The 20,443-nt window shown below is 40.4% G+C and overlaps 1 protein-coding gene across 7 annotated transcripts in view; it reads left to right on the top strand.

Moving 5' to 3' along the window:
- mark1 (MAP/microtubule affinity-regulating kinase 1) overlaps positions 1–20,443 on the top strand; it is a 103,393-nt gene that overhangs the window by 13,815 nt on the left and 69,135 nt on the right. For 4 of the 7 annotated variants that reach the window (XM_066696443.1, XM_066696439.1, XM_066696441.1 and 1 more), the window contains exons 2-3: positions 14,265–14,501; positions 20,102–20,155. In XM_066696443.1, the coding sequence (XP_066552540.1) occupies positions 14,265–14,501; positions 20,102–20,155 (291 nt within the window). The remainder of the gene's footprint in view (positions 1–14,264; positions 14,502–20,101; positions 20,156–20,443) is intronic. The other 3 variants (XM_066696440.1, XM_066696444.1, XM_066696442.1) reach the window with 1 other exon arrangement.

Raw genomic sequence — 20,443 nt, 5'->3', positions numbered from 1 at the left:
AATGTTAATAATTTTACATGAATGTCAATGTTTGTCACTTCTGCGCTCGCAATTACCCCTCCGATTTCTCCGTATTTGCTCTTGACAGATACACAGGCCACCCCGCCCATCTCTGGCAAAGTTTCTTCCGATTCATTTACTTGTCCGGCTGCTCTAGAAACCAGAGAACGTGTCTGATCTGTTTCGGCTTCAGAAAAGGACAACAGCGGTTTGATGATTAATGGACACGCGGTAGTAGAGAAAAAGGATGACGCGCCTAAACCGGCTTGGGTTTGAAAACCACTTAATTCCCCAAATAAAACACTTTTCACGTTTGAGATGTATTGATGAGAAATTAGAAATAATGACTGAACCACTTATAAAACAAGCAGAATAATGGCTAAACATTGTTTGTTGTTTACATTTAGAGATATAAATTACAGTGTTCTACTTTGTCATGTTTTGCATCCGTCGTTTACATAATATGCCAGTAATTATTCTTTCCATGGCTCTGGAAGTAATTTTGAGGGTTAAGAGGTTAAGATTTTTTTTTTTCTTAAAGCTGAAGATGGTAATGCCAATTTTGTGTTTTAATGATACCTTTTTACTGCAGTCTGATTTGGCTCTAATGTTTTGTTTATATACGAATGAATGTATTTAAAATAATATGTATCATGTTTGTGTGTGCTTTGCTTCATGTCAATACATTCCAGGGATTGCTTTTTGTATGCATTAAATGTGTTAGGCATATTTAGAGTTTGCTGAGAATTTTTAGGTCATGAAATAGCTTTGTGGATTTGCTCTAAAGGTTTCTCTCTCCTATCCAGTCTTGTCTCCAATCCAGCAGGTTTCATATGTTTTGTTTTTGCCCACAGTCAACACTTTAGAACTCAGGGAGACTGACATTTGTGCAGTCATTTGTTGAAGCAGGTAGTTAAGAGCTCAAGTGAAATTATAACCCAAAGCCTCCTAGACACAGTGTCCTCCTAGCCCCCAGGATTGTGCGTTCCTTGTGTATTGGAAAACCCTGTCTGGGAGCAAGAGCGGACTGTTGGTTGTATGAATCAGTGCCGAGCTTTTCTAATCTGTTTGGTCCCCAACAAAAAACCTTTTGCAAAACAGATTCAGTTCCCTTTAGACATCCTCCTGTCTCATTTGTCCTACAGCATTTGTGTGAAGCTGATATCGTGTGATGCAGTCAACACGGGGCGATTTCCAGTTCGCTATGATTCGTTAGAGACTGTGATTGATGAAATATGGTATGTGAAGGAGTTGGACTTTTTCCTCAGATTCTGAAAAAAAGATTTTAACTTCTGGCAATGTTTGTTTTAAAATGTTAGATAACTATATGTTTGTTGATACTCCTCTCCCTTGCCTGGGTTGTCCTGGGGCAGTTAACTTAGCTTATACATCTTGACTAGTTATCTTGAACTCCTGTCTTTTGCAGGTGATATGATTTGACACACTCCCCTGAAAGATACAAAAGGTTTCCACAAGAATGTCCAATGGGTCATCCTATTCTGGGGAAAAAAATAAATTAAGTTTAAAGGTATAATTGTATTTGGCACACAGTGTTAAAGGTTTCTTTTGCTGGCTGTCTGGAAGCACAAGGTTGCACATTACTGCTCTGTGCTGAGTCAGCTTCTGTGAGGGCTGCCATTAAAATCACCAAGAGCAAGAATAGTGTCTCTGTTGCCCTTTTAAGTAAATCTATTGCTTTCACTTCCACTAGAGACCTCATGAAAGTAATATCACTGTTGTGTTTCAGAACAAAAAAATAAAAAATAAACATACTCTTAATCCTCTACGAAAGTATGTGCAAGTACATAGCCCTGTACAGAATGTGAAAAGACTTGCTGTATCTCAAGCGCTGCCGTTCCTCAAAAGGTATTTGATCTAGAACTTTAGGCTTCAGTTCCAAATCTATCAAGCAGTTGACTTGGCGTCAACTTTCTGCAACGGAGGGTTCAAACGCTCTGAAGCTTTATTGAAAGAGCAACTCGGAATATAAAGAAACAAATCCGTTTTGCTTTTCCAACTGGTTTGTTGCCTCGTTCCCTTTGTGTGCATTTTCTCTCTTCAGGGAAAAAGCCTTTTTGAGATTTCAGTTCACACCTTCGCTGAATGCTGTTCATACCCATTTTTTCAGAAATAATCAGCTGAAAGGCAGTTGCTTGCCTTTAAGATTAGTTCTGCTATATAATCTCCATAATTTGTTGGCACCTGGCCTGCACACCCTTCTCATGACTGCTTTGAAATTGCTTTTTAATTTCATTGTTTACATCACACAACGGGCCAAATATAACCCTAATAATGAGATAATGTTTTCCAAGGAAACACCAGGGCCTTTCTGGACTTCTGATTGTATTGTATATATTGAATTAATTTGTTGTTCCCTCTGAAAGCTCAGGTTAATCGTTGTTGGTTGTTTGGTGTTCCAGACCAGGACAATTGTGTCTCCTGTATGTGAAGACCCCTCATGTTATACAGTCGGTGCAAAATGGCCTTCACTCAAACAAGCTGTCTGAAACGGCTTAAATTAATATATTTGTGGGTTCATTGCACTGCTGTGTAACTCAATTTTAACAAAACTAAATAGGCTTCTGGTGACGTAAACAACTTGAAAGAGCATTCCTGGCCTGTTCTCTGAAGATAAATGGTGGATAAACTTGATTAGTATATAGTGGGGGGGTGTTACCATATTAATCAGAAATCTATTACATGGTAGTGATCTGGGGACCATGAAAAGGGGGTCATACACTTCCAATAAATATGAATGTGACACCGTGATCATTTCAGTTCTACTTTCACAATTACCATTGTATTTCAATTGTATAAAAGAGATCTACACCAACCAATAGGCAGTGTTTCTAGGCTCATCCTTCCAGAACTGGTGAACAGGGCTATATAGGTTCTAAGGTAGGACTACTCGCAAACTCCCAAAGAGTTCTAGACCCCCTTGTCATTGTGTCACCGTATAAATGTATACAATCCAGGATGCATAGTCCGTGTACCAGATATGGGATCCATTCCACCTGTGTTCCATCTTATCATAGGTTTATGATTTGAATATTCCTAAAAGCCCTGCCTATTGGTTGATACATTTTGCACATGACAGTTTAAAGTCCTTAACAAATGTTAGCCTACTGAATATAGATTCAAACCTCTCACTAATGTAATTCGGTGCTGTAACGTCAATCCTTAACATTAAACCCCTATCATAACAGAGAACATTGTTGTCTAAAGGATCCAGCTTTTTTATAGACAGATACAGTGAGGGGAAAAAAGTATTTGATCCCCTGCTGATTTTGTACGTTTGCCCACTGACAAAGAAATGATCAGTCTATAATTTTAATGGTAGGTGTATTTTAACAGTGAGAGACAGAATAACAACAAAAAAATCCAGAAAAACGCATTTCAAAAAAGTTATAAATTGTTAATGAGGGAAATAAGTATTTGATCCCCTATCAATCAGTGAGATTTCTGGCTCCCAGGTGTCTTTTATACAGGTAACGAGCTGAGATTAGGAGCACTCTCTTAAAGGGAGTTTTCCTAATCTCAGCTCGTTACCTGTATAAAAGACACCTGTCCATGGAAGCAATCAATCAATCAGATTCCAAACTCTCCACCATGGCCAAGACCAAAGAGCTGTCCAAGGATGTCAGGGACAAGATTGTAGACCTACACAAGGCTGGAATGGGCTACAAGACCATTGCCAAGCAGCTTGGTGAGAAGGTGACAACAGTTGGTGCGATTATTCGCAAATGGAAGAAACACAAAATAACTGTCAGTCTCCCGCGGTCTGGGGCTCCATGCAAGATCTCACCTCGTGGAGTTTCAATGATCATGAGAAGTGAGGAATCAGCCCAGAACTACACAGGAGGATCTTGTTAATGATCTCGAGGCAGCTGGGACCATAGTCACCAAGAAAACAATTTGTAACACACTACGCCATGAAGGACTGAAATCCTGCAGTGCCCGCAAGGTCCCCCTGCTCAAGAAAGCACATGTACAGGCCCGTCTGAAGTTTGCCAATGAACATCTGAATGATTCAGAGGAGAACTGGGTGAAAGTGTTGTGGTCAGATGAGATCAAATTCGAGCTCTTTGGCATCAACTCAACTCGCCGTGTTTGGAGGAGGAGGAATGACCTCAAGAACACCATCCCCACCGTCAAACATGGAGGTGGAAACATTATGCTTTGGGGGTGTTTTTCTGCTAAGGGGACAGGACAACTGCACCGCATCAAAGGGACGATGGACGGGGCCATGTACCGTCAAATCTTGGGTGAGAACCTCCTTCCCTCAGCCAGGGCATTGAAAATGGGTCGTGTATGGGTATTCCAGCATGACAATGACCCAAAACACACAGCCAAGGCAACAAAGGAGTGGCTCAAGAAGAAGCACATTAAGGTCCTGGAGTGGCCTAGCCAGTCTCCAGTCCTTAATCCCATAGAAAATCTGTGTAGGGAGCTGAAGGTTCGAGTTGCCAAACGTCAGCCTCGAAACCTTAATGACTTGGAGAGGATCTGCAAAGAGGAGTGGGACAAAATCCCTCCTGAGATGTGTGCAAACCTGGTGGCCAACTACAAGAAACGTCTGACCTCTGTGATTGCCAACAAGGGTTTTGCCACCAAGTACTAAGTCGAAGGGGTCAAATACTTATTTCCCTCATTAACATGCAAATCAATTTATAACTTTTCTGAAATGCATTTTTCTGGATTTTTTTGTTGTTATTCTGTCTCTCACTGTTAAAATACACCTACCATTAAAATTATAGACTGATCATTTCTTTGTCAGTGGGCAAACGTACAAAATCAGCAGGGGATCAAATACTTCTTTCCCTCACTGTAGGAATATAGCAATGTTGAACATGTGGATTTAATTTTTGAAAGACTAATTAACTAAGACTAATCGATTAATAAGTCTTACTCGGCACTTGTGCTCTGTACTTCCTTACCTGCTTCCTTACTATTGAGAGAAAGCTGATCTAAGTGTTACCCAGATTAGATACTGTGTGTCCCGTGGCTAGAAAAACTGCTCTTGCTAAAAAAAAGGATTGGTCGAAAAATGGCCAGACAGTAAATCTTTGTTCCCTGTATGGTTCTGTTCTAGAATGGAGAGTAGTTTTCAAAAAGAGCAGATTTATTTCACTGTGCTGTTGTTCACCTTATTTTCAAACGCATATGTATCCTGTGTCCGAGAATCGACAAATCCCGACTTTTCAATGGCCGGTAAATTGATTTCTCCCACCATCACTTGAAAGATGTGCTTTTACAGACTCCTGTCTTAGGGATTAAGGTGAATTTGCACTAAACTAAAGCAGCCATCTTTTCTTTGTCAGGTCAGGTGGTTAAGATCTTGGACCATAATTAATCAATCAATCAATCATTCAATCTGCCAGATTCCCAGAGACTCCTGCTTTGTCTTTTCTCTTCTCTGTGGCAGAGAAACGTTCCAGTGAATATGTCTGCCCTGAGTGCTGGGGTTGGGCTGTGTCTTTTGTGGACTGTTGACTCCTCTGTGGCCGAGTGATAAAGCAGCAGCAGAGATTGAAGATTCTTCTAAGATCTTCAGCTTGATTCAAATTTGTTTGGTGTTTTTTTTTTTTTTTTTGTGGTTGGTTGTTTTGTCTCCTTATAATTCAGTAACCATCACTTCCAGGAGCCAAATTAATATATTAAACCTAGATCCTGATTATTATCCCATTAGGAACCAATGGCACAGACTCCGCCAATGTAAAATTCTTCTTTAAGTAGGTGTCTCTCGCCCTTCAATAGGATGTTCTTCATCAGTGTGAGATGAATCCAGTTATCTAATCCCATTAGTTTGGGTTCAATTGGAATGTAAAACACTATAAAATATATTGGTTAAATACTCTATTGAACAAGACAAGCTTTTAGTTAGAGGCATTATGAAATGCTTATTTTAATTTAGGTAAAGTAGGAGCATAAATAAAAATTGTTTTGTGTCTTTAAAAACGTATGGAATATGGAAGTATAAGGAAGTGAAACCTGGACCCTGACTGTAAAACTAAAACACAATCTACAGACGACACAAAGCAAGATGAATGATCTGAAGAAACGAGACAAAAAAGGAATATGGCTATAAAGCCCAGACCAGAGTACGTGACATCATCGTAGGAGTGAAGAGACTAAAATGGAAATACACTCACCTAAAGGATTATTAGGAACACCATACTAATACTGTGTTTGACCCCCTTTCGCCTTCAGAACTGCCTTAATTCTACGTGGCATTGATTCAACAAGGTGCTGAAAGCATTCTTTAGAAATGTTGGCCCATATTGATAGGATAGCATCTTGCAGTTGATGGAAATTTGTGGGATGCACATCCAGGGCACGAAGCTTCCGTTCCACCACATCCCGAAGATGCTCTATTGGGTTGAGATCTGGTGACTGTGGGGGCCAGTTTAGTACAGTGAACTCATTGTCATGTTCAAGAAACCAATTTGAAATGATTGGACCTTTGTGACATGGTGCATTATCCTGCTGGAAGTAGCCATCAGAGGATGGGTACATGGTGGTCATAAAGGGATGGACATGGTCAGAAACAATGCTCAGGTAGGCCGTGGCATTTAAACGATGCCCAATTGGCACTAAGGGGCCTAAAGTGTGCCAAGAAAACATCCCCCACACCATTACACCACCACCACCAGCCTGCACAGTGGTAACAAGGCATGATGGATCCATGTTCTCATTCTGTTTACGCCAAATTCTGACTCTACCATCTGAATGTCTCAACAGAAATCGAGACTCATCAGACCAGGCAACATTTTTCCAGTCTTCAACTGTCCAATTTTGGTGAGCTTGTGCAAATTGTAGCCTCTTTTTCCTATTTGTAGTGGAGATGAGTGGTACCCGGTGGGGTCTTCAGCTGTTGTAGCCCATCTGCCTCAAGGTTGTACGTGTTGTGGCTTCACAAATGCTTTGCTGCATACCTCGGTTGTAACGAGTGGTTATTTCAGTCAAAGTTGCTCTTCTATCAGCTTGAATCAGTCGGCCCATTCTCCTCTGACCTCTAGCATCAACAAGGCATTTTCGCCCACAGGACTGCCGCATACTGGATGTTTTTCCCTTTTCACACCATTCTTTGTAAACCCTAGAAATGGTTGTGCGTGAAAATCCCAGTAACTGAGCAGATTGTGAAATACTCAGACCGGCCCATCTGGCACCAACAACCATGCCACGCTCAAAATTGCTTAAATCACCTTTCTTTCCCATTCAGACATTCAGTTTGGAGTTCAGGAGATTGTCTTGACCAGGACCACACCCCTAAATGCATTGAAGCAACTGCCATGTGATTGGTTGGTTAGATAATTGCATTAATGAGAAATTGAACAGGTGTTCCTAATAATCCTTTAGGTGAGTGTATATTGGACACATAGCAAGAGAAAGGGTCATCCCTGGGACGAGGGAAGTATGAAATGGGATCCAAAAAGACGACACGAGATTAAAAGGAGGTTCTTGAAAGAAGTCTGTGGAAGAGTCTTTGATAGGACCTCATACAGCAGTTTCCTCCTAAACTTTGCCCACTCCTGTTCTAAGACTAGTTCACAAGGGCTTGAACGTTGCCCCCCACCTAGCCAAAGAGTGCATCCGTGAGCACCATGAAACCGGTCATTAAATGCTAAATTAAGCTATTAATCTTGTTCTGTTGGTGAAGTGATACCAGTGTATGTGAAACCTGCGCCACACTACTCTGGCAGGCCCCTGTGAAAGGAAGCTGTACATCACCGATAAGACGTGTCCCTCCTTCCTTATTTGTGGACCTTGCGTTATTTGTTTTAAAGACGTGCTCCTTTCCTGCTGCCAGTATTTTATTTTTAATGTTTGGTGTGTTGTTGATTTTCAAGGAGCCCTACTGGAAAAGCTATGACAAGGCAGTGCTTTAATGCCGGAAGTATCTAGTCATAAGTGCTGAAAAACAAGTATTTTAATTAGCTGACCCTTTTGTTAGGTAATTTAGGTGACTTGCATTGTATATGGAATTTCAACCAGTTGTGCAGTGTGGAGGTAACATTGTAATGGTATTACAAAATGAATGAATTGTAAAAATAAAAATAGACCAAATACAGTACAAGATCGCAAGGGTGTCAAACTAATGGTTAAACATGGGCATAATAGTGTATACATTTCAAAGCAGAGAGACCATCAGCCTACAGATGCAGGTCTGGTATTCTTCGCTAGCTGGTTCTACCACTGGAGGTTAGAGGGAGGGAATGGTATGGCTTAAGCCGCTAACAGAAGAAGAATGAACAGAGCAAGAGAGAATATAGGGTGGTACAGGTGATTGGAGAGGTCAGGGAGCAAAGAACAGTAAGTTTTTGTGTCGGATCTTCAGCCTAAAACAGTCCCAGATTAGGATTATCTCAGTGCAGTATAACCTATTGTAATTTGCAACGACGCAATGCAGTGCACAATAAAATTACAGAACCTCATTTGAAAGTATATGTGTAACAGAATTGCAATCCAGGAAGCATTGGCGTTGCTGCAGATTCAGCACGCATTGCCCTGCCAGGCCTGTTAAGCCTCAAGGTGTGTCACTGCATCCTGGCACCGAGTAGACTGTTAATGGATAGGGCAGGGTTTTTCAGAGCACCCAGAGTAAGAAGGGAAGGAGTCTGTATTGCTTTCAGGATCATGGTGCCACGGAAATTCAAAACATTAACTCGCAGTCCTGATGAAGATGGTGTTTACATGGAAGATAGTCTAAAGTATAGCTTAAGTGACGTTTATTTATTTAGAATAGGTTTTATGCTTTAGGGAAATGAATTGGACTTCAGTTGCATAACGGATAGATCCATATCGGGCTTCCAGAGCTGGGGGCTCTTACATAAGATGGGATCAGGTGTTGGCTCGTGTGCTTGTGACTAGTTTGTGTGTGTATTTGCAGACCTCTGGATGATATCAAATATAGGTCGTTATGATTAAACCGTACTGGACGTACGAAAGGCCGAACCTGGAGTGGACTGAACTATTGTGCAGTGTGGAGTTGTACTTGTTTGGTACATTTTGTCATTTTGCCAACACACCCTTTCTCCGAAGGGAACAACCAGCGGGCATTTTCCCGGGTATGGTTGAGCCTGGAGTGAGAGTCCAATGTAGGGTTGTGACGAAGTTCGAATACGCATTCGCAGATGTCAGACTTCGCACATGTTTAGCAAATCCGAACCCTGTCGAATACTAAAACAAACGAATTTGAATTTGTAGCAAAATATTTGTCTACCATTGCAACATGCACATGGATGAAGTCAGTTTAGGTGTTATTGTACAGAGAGAAGGAATGATGTGATTGTTACAGATAGGGTTGATGTGGATTGTTACCAGTATGGATACCTGTCCTTGCAAGATAGACTGAAGTGTATCTTTCTGTACCACCCTATAAAGTGAATGTATTTTCAGTGTTGGTGGTGGAGTTCACCGATGTGTTTTAACCTCACTCACAAATTAGCTCTAGCGGTTTTTGCAGGAAAATGCCAGAAAGACTGGTTTACACATGCAAGAATAACACTTAAAAAAACTTCCATCATGGAATCCATGGCTTTCATGTGACAACGTGTTCAAATTAAACTGTCTTGTGGCTTTAATACTTTATATTAGTGTTTTAAGGGTAGGACTACAACACGATGTAAAGTATCTAACGGTGCACAACAGACCCACAAGATAGAAAGCATAATGATCATAGAAAAAAAAGCTTTGCGCATAATTTAACATAAGATACAACATTGCTAACAATGAAACCATCGGCAACTTACTTTACCTTTAAATCTTGCACTTCTATAATGCAGTCATTTAAGGATATAGAAGATCAATACTGTTTATATTTGGAATGGGTGTGCTTTTTCGTTTTTCCTCATTTTTACATAATTTACTCTGGTATTTGGGTTTGACCCTGTCCTCCTCTGTGCATTTTTCTTGACCACATAACTGATGCCAAATGTGCCAGCGCATTATAACTTCACAGTTTAAACCCCTGCATGCCTGCATGAATGTAGTGTACAACCATTAGCCTAAACTACATGTAAGTAGTAAAGTGACTAGTAATAGTAGTATTAGATAAATGTTAAGAACTTAAGAAACCATGTTGAATTGTAACTTTTGCATCTGAACAGTTAACTGAAAATGTCTGAAGACTCATGCAATTGTTAATTTGAACAGTAAAATAATAGTAATAAAAGTACTACATTTTTACATTACATTTTAGGAGAAAAAAATCATCTCTTTCACATTTACAGCATTTAAATAAAATGTTAAATATTTCATTTTTTGTTTTTTAATAAAAAATTGTAGCAAACTTAATTTACAGTAATACTGACAAATACAAACTGCCCCTCAACCTACAACTAAATACGCTACGTCCGAATCCGCATTCAACGGATTTAATGTTTTAAAATCTGCAATCAATCGATTAAAGTTTCTGTCAGCTCCGTCACATCCCTAGTCCGGTGCGGAGGCTTGTATGGGGGAGATTTATCATTCCCGATCGCTTGTCAACTATGAAAAGCTCCTTTAGAAAAGTACTACTTGTGGGAGTAGAGAGCTAGCAGGTGGAAGTAGGGCTGTTGGTTCATCTTGTGGTTTTCACTGTTCTTTTGTTTTTGTTGTGTTCTGTTCTCTTAAAACCACAGGACAATAGTAAATCACATGTCAGATGGGAAAATCCCAAGTCTAACTTTTCATTTGTTAATCCTCATTACATAAGTATTAAGTTTCGATACTGGAGTTTTTAAACTAATCCTTGATAATTTATTCAACTTATAATCATTACCTTTGGAAATTGCTATGGCATAACCAATTTTTAAATTATACAAATTAGCACTACTGAAGGTTCGCTCATTGTTGTTTCCAAACCCCCAAAGGTGTAAATGACCTTTCGTTACAGCCCTAGGTAGAAGTGACCGAGTGGGGAAAGAGGCCAAACCCCAAAAAGGTAGTTCTAAGTGAGTTATTTAAAAGACGCTTAGAGGTTTCTCTGTATCTGGGATTTAAGGAACGACAACACCCAGAAAACCACTGAGAGAGAAGCGCTTACTGAAGGACTTAGACACCCGTGTGTCCTGAATCATTCCTCCGTAATCTGATAGTAGGATATCGCAATCATCCATGGATGGGTTCACGCCAGTTCCTCGTCCTGAAAAGATGCAACATGCAACAACTATACTGCTTAACAGAAAAGTTGTTGAATGTGCCAATACAATCATTGTTTGACAGTGAAAAAAACTAAACAAAAAGCAATCAGAGTATAATTTAAAGGCTTGCATTTTTTTTTTTTATTTGTTAAGTGCATCTCCAATTTCCTTGGGGTACTGCAGGGTGATTTTGGTCGCTCCCGATTACTGCTAAAACCAAATTTTGTGCGGTAGCAGTGCGTATCGGCTCTCTATGTTCTGCTGCGTTAATGCAAGTGACCTATTCCTCAGGGCTATAACTGTTAATTAGATGAGACAAATCTTTGGCCTACCCTGCCACCTCCCTTTTAGAAATGTGGGTCTGAATGCTGCTTGGTGTTTCCTGGACAGCACATTGTGTTACTCCTAGAGCATCAAAGCTGGGTTGCAAAAAAAAAAACACTTGTTTGAAGGATGCACTATTCCTGAGAGAGTACTGTTCTTTTTTTCCTCCTTGGACAGGCATGTCCAACCTTGGAGAAAATGAGACCTTTAAAATTCAGTCATAGGCCATTTGTCTTGTTTTTTGTCTCATCGGAGCCAGCAAAGTGAATTGTTACTTTTTTGGTGGTGGTGTTCTTCTGTCTTTATTTATTAGCAGACTCTCTTGCCTGAGGTGACTTACAGTGTCCACACAATCACATTTCCACAAAAGAGCACAGAGCACATTATATAATATTGTTCTAATTAAAGTAATATAATAAGAACTAAAGTGTTGCAAAAGACAGGGCAAGGAGAAGTGTGCTGTAGTTATTATGCCTCAGTAGTATTTATGCCTCACAGCGTGTCAAAAGCTGTACTGTGTGTTGGTCCGTGTTTGGAAAGTAACAACTGCCACATAAAAAAAAAAAAATTGTAAGAACCCAGTCAGGGACTCAACAAATAATTCATTATCAAATTAATGGGAATGTGAGCAATGTAAAAAGATCAACACACTGTGTGTAAAACCAAGACCTGTTTCTACTGCCTGCAAAATCCCACATTAACAATACTTGATGGAAAAATGCATCTTTTGAAGGGCCTAAAAATATCTTGCTTCTTTCCTGAGCTGAGATTATTAATTACCTGTCAGATTGCAAAGCCTATCGGGTAATCGGGCCTAAATGAAACTGAAATAATTCAGCTTACAGTAGTGGACAAAGATTAACTCGGCCAGCCTGCTGTGACAGGTGATCGATGTATCAAAATTACCATCTGCACCCTGCAGTATCCACTGGAGTTCTTAACTCAGATTACTAACTGCTAGAAATGGATGAACAACCTACAGAAACGAGTTTTGCAGTTTTTCAGCACAGGTTGTTTATTCTGTTGGCAGTACTGGATAAGTGTATCTTTTGAAGTGCTTTGCTTTTGAAATCTCTTCACAGACTGTTCCTGTATGTGTTGCAATTAGAGCCACCTCTCTGCTAAGGACCTTGATATGTTGATTTTATTAAAGCATTTTCAGAAAAGTTTTTATATATATATATATATATATATATATATATATATAAAAAAAAACTTTTCTGAAAATGCTTTAATAAAATCAACATATCAAGGTCCTTAGCAGAGAGGTGGCTCTAATGTGTGTGTGTGTGTGTGTGTATATATATATATATATATATATATATACTCACCTAAAGGATTATTAGGAACACCATACTAATACTGTGTTTGACCCCCTTTCGCCTTCAGAACTGCCTTAATTCTACGTGGCATTGATTCAACAAGGTGCTGAAAGCATTCTTTAGAAATGTTGGCCCATATTGATAGGATAGCATCTTGCAGTTGATGGAGATTTGTGGGATGCACATCCAGGGCACGAAGCTCCCGTTCCACCACCAAAGATGCTCTATTGGGTTGAGATCTGGTGACTGTGGGGGCCAGTTTAGTACAGTGAACTCATTGTCATGTTCAAGAAACCAATTTGAAATGATTCGACCTTTGTGACATGGTGCATTATCCTGCTGGAAGTAGCCATCAGAGGATGGGTACATGGTGGTCATAAAGGGTGGACATGGTCAGAAACAAGGCATTTTCGCCCACAGGACTGCCGCATACTGGATGTTTTTCCCTTTTCACACCATTCTTTGTAAACCCTAGAAATGGTTGTACGTGAAAATCCCAGTAACTGAGGAGATTGTGAAATACTCAGACCGGCCCATCTGGCACCAACAACCATGCCACGCTCAAAATTGCTTAAATCACCTTTCTTTCCCATTCAGACATTCAGTTTGGAGTTCAGGAGATTGTCTTGACCAGGACCACACCCCTAAATGCATTGAAGCAACAGCCATGTGATTGGTTGGTTAGATAATTGCATTAATGAGAAATTGAACAGGTGTTCCTAATAATCCTTTTGGTGAGTGTATATATGAGAGCGAGTCGCTGCTATATGTGACCAGATGGAGAATTCACAATTACGATCCAACAAACTCAATTCCTGGAAATCCATAGCCGCCTCCTGCTTTAGGTCTACATAGTCTTTAACATATTTGAATGGTTTTAATTTTTGACTGTATAAGGTCTCTGAAAATGTTTGAAATATTTTCAATTATTGTAACTGGAATAAAATATATTTTCAATTGTCAAATATTTCAAATTGAGCAAACAGTGGTTGAGCTGGAATGAAGAACAGAAGTCATAGTGGCCCCGAAGGACTTGAGTATGGCCTCCTTGTAAAAAAAAAATATATATATATATGATCGGTTTCTGTATTTTCATTGAATTTGTATTCTTTGAATCCAAATTCTGACTGCTTGGCTATGCGCTCTCTCATTTTCTTTGAAGCTCTGCTAGATGCACTTTGGCGCAAAAGCGGTTTTGTTTTCAAATGCTTTTCAAGCACTTTTAAGATGACTTTCACTCCTTAATCATCATGATGAGCACTTGCAATCACAGCTTGACCAGTTCCCATCAATCAGACTCAGCAGTAGAAACACATATGACACTCAATCAAACTCGCCCGTTCTTGATCTTTTTAAAAATGTATGATTTTAGGAAGATCTATAAAAACCTGCTGGATTGGGCTTCTACAGGGCCAGGGTTGTAAGTTTACATTTATTTTTTTTAATATGGTCTTCACCTCCTTGAATTTTGTTTGTTGCTTTTGTCTTTCAGCACACATCAGTGGATGCCTACCATGAACCTCTCGTCCAGCCTCCCAAGTCCAGTAGCCGGCAAAACATTCCCCGATGCCGGAACTCCATCGCCTCAACCACAGACGAGCAGCCGCACATCGGCAACTACCGCCTGCTCAAGACCATTGGCAAGGGCAACTTTGCCAAGGTCAAACTGGCCCGGCATGTGCTCACGGGACGAGAGGTGAGTGAGACAGCTGGCACCCATCGCAGCCCTGTACGTCCCAGGTTTTAATACTTTTTCTTGCAAATGAGAATGTTCACTTGTGTGTGGTGATTTTCTGTGTTTCTAATTGTATTGATATTTACCCGGTCAGATCGTGTCTGTCTGACATGAAATGCATGTGCACAAAGGTTTTGATTGTGGTAGTCCGTCTATTCACACAGACCGCAGTTCCAAAGCTTAAGAGATCGTTTTAAACGTAGCACATCTCAAAAATAATGATACCCCTCTCTCTTTTGATTTAGGCTCCACTCCCTTCTCCGCACAACTCGGTTTCTGTGCTTCCCCTTTCTTTTACCAACAGTGAACAAAATTAGAAGTGCATCCCCATTCAGTACAATAAGACTTTCATTCGTTTTGAAATTTGAAAAGCAAATGTTGGACTTACAGTTTGAAAGTGTTTCCCACCCCGAGAAACAAACCAAAACCTTTTCCTGGTGTTTCCAGAGATATTTGATTTAAATGCTGGGCTTAAAGCTTGGATTTATCCCTATAAGCAGATGATCTTCTAATCACACCTTTGCTTCACCAGTCCAACAGTCAATAGGATCTAACACATACTTTACACATGTACAGTATAAGGGAAGGATATGTCAGATTTTCTGTGAACAAAACAATTCTCAAACATTGTACAAAACGAAAATCATTACAGAAAAAACTTAAACCCTGTATGCGTCCAGCTACAGATGACTGGATCTGTTTGAAATGAAAGTTTGTTGCCAACAATCAACAGTATTAATATGTACAAATTATTTTGAGAAATATTGAGGTTCCTCACTGAGAAGAAAACCTATAGAGCTATTTTATCGATGTTATTTGCAACAATGAGAATGCTGCACAAGGTTTGTGGTAGAACAATCTAGATCGTTCCTTTGGATAGGCAGCTCCCTTCAGTGGATATTGTCTCTATTCACTGAAGAATAATGGCACATGTACTCCACCCTTCACACAAGACATACCCTGCTGCAGAAAGCTTTTTTAAAATTTTATTTTATAGGCTTGTTTTCACTGTCAAACAGTTTAGGCCTTTAAACCTGGGAGTGGCAGTGAATGGCAGGCTGTGCGAGGGGTTCCTGTCAGTGGGTTCACCTCTCACGAATACACTGCCAGGCCAAAACGAATGATGGTGCCAAAAGGAAGCAAATGGTTTAATTTCAGTTTTAAAACCTTATACAATTAAACAAATTTGTGGTCACCTGGTCAGAAGCAATACTTAAAGCCTTACCGCACTGAATTTCATCAGATGAATCGGACGTTTTGTAGATCACGTACGGTTCTCTTTTCTACTCATTCCTAGAAGAGACAAATGCAATTGCAGCTTTCTTTAGTGCGGGGAAAGTAACTAGCAGCATAGTAATTAACAGCTATACTGTAGTTGCAGTTTTATAAACTGAAGTCTGCTTAGTTGTAGTCTAACTGTACTTTTTTAAATAATACTTTTATTTTTTTTGTTTTTCTTTGTAGCTTCTGTGATCAACACATACACACACAACTTACTAGTTCAGTACTATTAGATTAATCTTGGACAAAGTAACCAAAATGAGTATGTGAACTGTAGTTATTTGGACCACAGTACATTTTCATCACCTTTTTGCAAACACATCTGTTGAAATATTGTATTTTAGTTGTTTTATTTTACCTGGGTTATATACAGCACCTCCCATAAGCTACAAGTTCATCCCCAGGTGAATATGCCATATTAAACCGATTGCTGAAATGGATATGGCAGTTGCTTTTCAGAGTGACGTGAAATTCAGTGGATTAAACTGGGGAGGAGGGGCGAGAAGGAAGGACTTATGAATGGAAATGCAGAGAAGCCAAGCTCTCTCTACTGCTTAAAGCCATGCAGGGTGATGGCTGAAGCGATGGAATGCCAGTCAGATCTTCCCATAGTGTGATAGAGGTCAAACCAGTGGCCATTAGGGCCTGGGAAACATGCTGACTGGCTCTGCGCACCGGCAAGGAAAGCCAGCAGGTGTTGTCTCATCGCATCAGGTGCCGGAGAGCCACCGGGCGGCTGGGCCTGGGGTCTTGTGACGCATTACTGCCTTGCCAACTCACAGCTGAAACATCTGAGCTGAAATGGACCGTGAAGCTATCGGGCTTGACCATCTCGACCAGCCACCATTCACAGGCTCCGGTGTGTTTTAATGAGCTCTTCCTCATGCGTACTTTGTACTCTCCTACCTACCTCCCGCCTCCCTTATTTCTTTTTCCGTTGATAATGGCGCAGAGCTTTACACTTATCAGTTTTCTCATCCAGCAGCCGCGCTAGTATAACCGCGTTAGGTGCGTAGCCTGCAGCCCCGCGGCATGTTTCATTTCTTCTCGGCCGCGGCGTCACGGCGATCAAGCTACAGCCAGAAAAATAACATTTTATAATGTAACAATCCACACCTGTATGAATTTGAAGGGCCAAGGCTTGGATGTCAGTGTCTCTGCTGAGAAATCGTGCTGCTGGAACAGGTGCACTGACTAAAAGAAGGCCTTGATCCTCTTTTGTTAAGTGCCCTTCTTACAGACTCGCTAATATTATTTACCAGGACCTCTCGGCATCGTCTCACTTCATTAAGCACCCACTGCATCGTCTGGACAAAACCATCAGCCTTAAAGCTCATTTAAGGCATCTAGGTGAAGTATCTGAGATCGGTCCGTCACACACGGACACCGCTTGACAGCTGTGCGTCAGATCAGCTGAGGCCGTTCGATGAGGCTAGATTTACTGAATGAAACCGGGAGAGTTTAATGCTGCTTTCTACTGAATCTAAATTAGGATTCTAATGATATCTACAATTTTACTCTTCATATTCAAAATTGCATTTTAAAGGGTATTTCTTTTCCCCTATGAAATGCACAAAACTACACCCATTCATCAACTACCAAGGGATTCAATTAAAAAGTAATCTCTATTTAAACCACTTCAAAATTTGTCTTTAAAATGTCGTACATATATTTGGCTGCAGCCATAGTATTGAAACTTTGGGTGTTGGCAGGATATACATGTATAAGGTGGTATGATTAAAGATGATTTTTTAAAATTGAATCCACTGGTAAATGACGATTATTCCTTTTTCAATATCATATATTGACATCAGCGTCTGGGAATTCACATTGTTTCACTTTTCCCCCCCAAAATCATCCTTCACCTAAGCACCTGTTGGCAAAGTCCAACGGCACGTACGGTTTTAACGGTTTGCCATAAAGAAGAATTCCCCTGCAAGGAAGAGAAGTCTGTGCTTCTGCCTACCTTGAAGAGAAAGAAATGGGGATCCACCAGCGCACAACATGGCTCCATCCACTTTTTGTTTTTGTTGGCAGGGGGAAACTGCAATCTGATTAAAAGTGATTTTCCGGCTGATTTCAGTGGAATCGAAATCTCAGGCACCTTCTTTCTTCCCTATATCAGCAGGACACAGGTCAACCTCTTTGAACAAATTACTGTTGGCTCAAATAATACAATAACGATTTGGTGTAGGATTAGGAATTACTCCAGAAAATGACCTGTGTGAAGAAAAGACACAGGTCAGTGTTTTTTTTTTCCCTCCAAACTTAACGCTACTGATTTTATTGCATAGTTAGGCTACTCTGAGGACATTAAGTTCCATCTGGTTGCTTTTAATAGTTTACATAGTTCAGTAGTTTCCTTGACCTGGTAATGCTGTAATGTGGGGGAGAGTGAATTAATAAATAAATAAAAGGCCTTTGCACAGGGAGCACATGTCAAATTCAATACATTTTTATCAGATGCAAGCTGACCTTCTCTTCCCCAGCTGCCTGGTTGGAAAAATGCTTTTTACTCATTTCACCTGAGGCTACGTTTTTTCCCCCTTTCCTTTTTTTGAACTACTCCCTTTGAAGGTTAATCTAGGAGATTGTAGATTGACATAAACGGTGCTGCACACATGGTTATAAGAAGTAAGAATCCAATAAAGTGTCTGAGTGAGCTGCCTATTGCGAACGAGTGGGGAGGAACTCTGGCAAAGGCGCACTCGGTGTCAGCATCCTTTCCTTTCTGACCATTGCGTTGGCTGCTCTCCAGGTTCGACGTTCAATTACAAACACACATGGCGTATTTTTTGTCCATGGTTTTCACTGGTGTGTTTCCACAACATAAAAGTATGGACTGTCTCATTGGATTGAAGCATAAAAATGTGGGCGTCCTTTCACTTTTTTTCCCTGAATGCACAGTTGGGAGTTTAGTCGTTTCTCTTCCCCGTTTCATCCCCGCTTGCTATCTGTCATTCTCTTCACCCGCCGATTCTCAACCTTTTCAAACCTATTCTCTGCAGAAAAACACCTGCACGTTTTCCCCAGGATGAGATGGGCTTCGGATAAACGCTCGCCCACAGAAATCCCTTTTGCTCTTATCAGGGGAACAGTCCTGACTGAATTTATTGAAGATCTTAAGCTCTGATTTAGTGTATTCAACTTTTCAGAACTAACAATCTCTCCTCATAACTGTTATGCTTCGACTGTTTAAATTGTTTAATCTGGGGCAAGGAGCTTTTCTCTTGCTTGAAAGTCCCATATGTTGGGGCAGCCGTCCTCGAATGAATATACTTGACACTTAAACTGCTTTTGAACAGATTCCTGTAAGCAAACTGTGACGAAATTAGATGGAGCATACAAAATCTTCAAACCTTCAATGATTCAGTGTAGATAATGGCGCGACACAGATTTCCCTCCAACAGACACTTCCTCTATCATTGGTACAAAGCCGTGTGTTCCACCCCACAAAGATTAAGGAAGCAGGGGGAATATTAGGATGTGTAAACTTTAAAGAAATCAAAACCCAAATAGCTATAAATCCACCCCCGCCTCCCAAAGAAAAAAACGGTCATCGTCTGCTCACAATATAACTTCCTCTTACTTTTCTAGCCCCAGTTCCTCAGTTGTAGGTGAACTTCCCCATGCTTGCACAATGACAACAAAACGTTACTCCTATGCGATCAGGTTTAATGGGTTCATTGCTTGCTTGTCTAGACAATGTAGTAGTTCTGTTTTTTGTGTAATTTCTGCCAATTGTATACAAAACTAAAAGCAGACATTTTACATAATAGGCCTGATACCCAGAACATATTTTATCTTTACTTTTTCAAATAAGTTTAATTACATTTGAATATTGGTTAAATAACTAAATGTATACAATAGGATATTACAGCTTAGCAGAGATATTTGACAGACGTCTAGTTTGTGCAACTCTATAAGATGCCTGTTAAACTGCAAAGTGACGTCCGTTGACGCTGTGAATCGGGCCTAGTGTCTACCTCATCCTTCAGTGTCTCCCCTCTCCGTTTCTCTTCTACCGGGTGACAAGCAGGCAATTTAGTGTTCTCTCAGTCTTTAAACACACTGACTGCTGTGCTGGTCCTTATCTGAAATGGCAACCCTGTGATGTGCCTAAACTGCGAGGAATGAAGGCTTTCAGTGCACTAATCCATGCTGACTGCAAATTGGGGTCTGTGAAACCAACCCTTAGCGTCTGTTTTTAAATCTTTGTTTTCCTTGAATTTAAAGATTTAGTTTTTTTGCATGTTTGTTTTTATTTGGTAGGTCCAAAACCAATATTAACCCTATCACCCTTTAACTTCCAGGTTGCCGTGAAGATAATAGACAAAACACAACTGAACCCTACAAGTCTACAAAAGGTGAGTCACACCACGTTGCACTTTATTCTTAACGGAGAAAGATGCGCAATATGTTGCAGTCATTCAGTGCTCAGGGCCTGTTTTACATGCTTTTGTAGTTTTGGTTTCACATGTGTAAGGTAACCAAGGTGGTGTCTGACTTATATGGAGCTGTAGGTGGCAATTAGGAAGAATGTGCCGGACTGTATTATATTGCCTGTTTTGACTTGTGGATGTCTTCCCTTGCCAAGCAGTCTCGACTTATCAGTCTGTCCTCAGGCCAAATGGACCTTCATCAAGTAATTTCTG

This window comes from Amia ocellicauda, chromosome 23 (genome assembly GCF_036373705.1).
Source record: "Amia ocellicauda isolate fAmiCal2 chromosome 23, fAmiCal2.hap1, whole genome shotgun sequence".
NCBI classification, from domain to species: Eukaryota; Metazoa; Chordata; class Actinopteri; order Amiiformes; family Amiidae; genus Amia; species Amia ocellicauda.
This window is presented reverse-complemented; position numbering and strand designations above follow the sequence as displayed.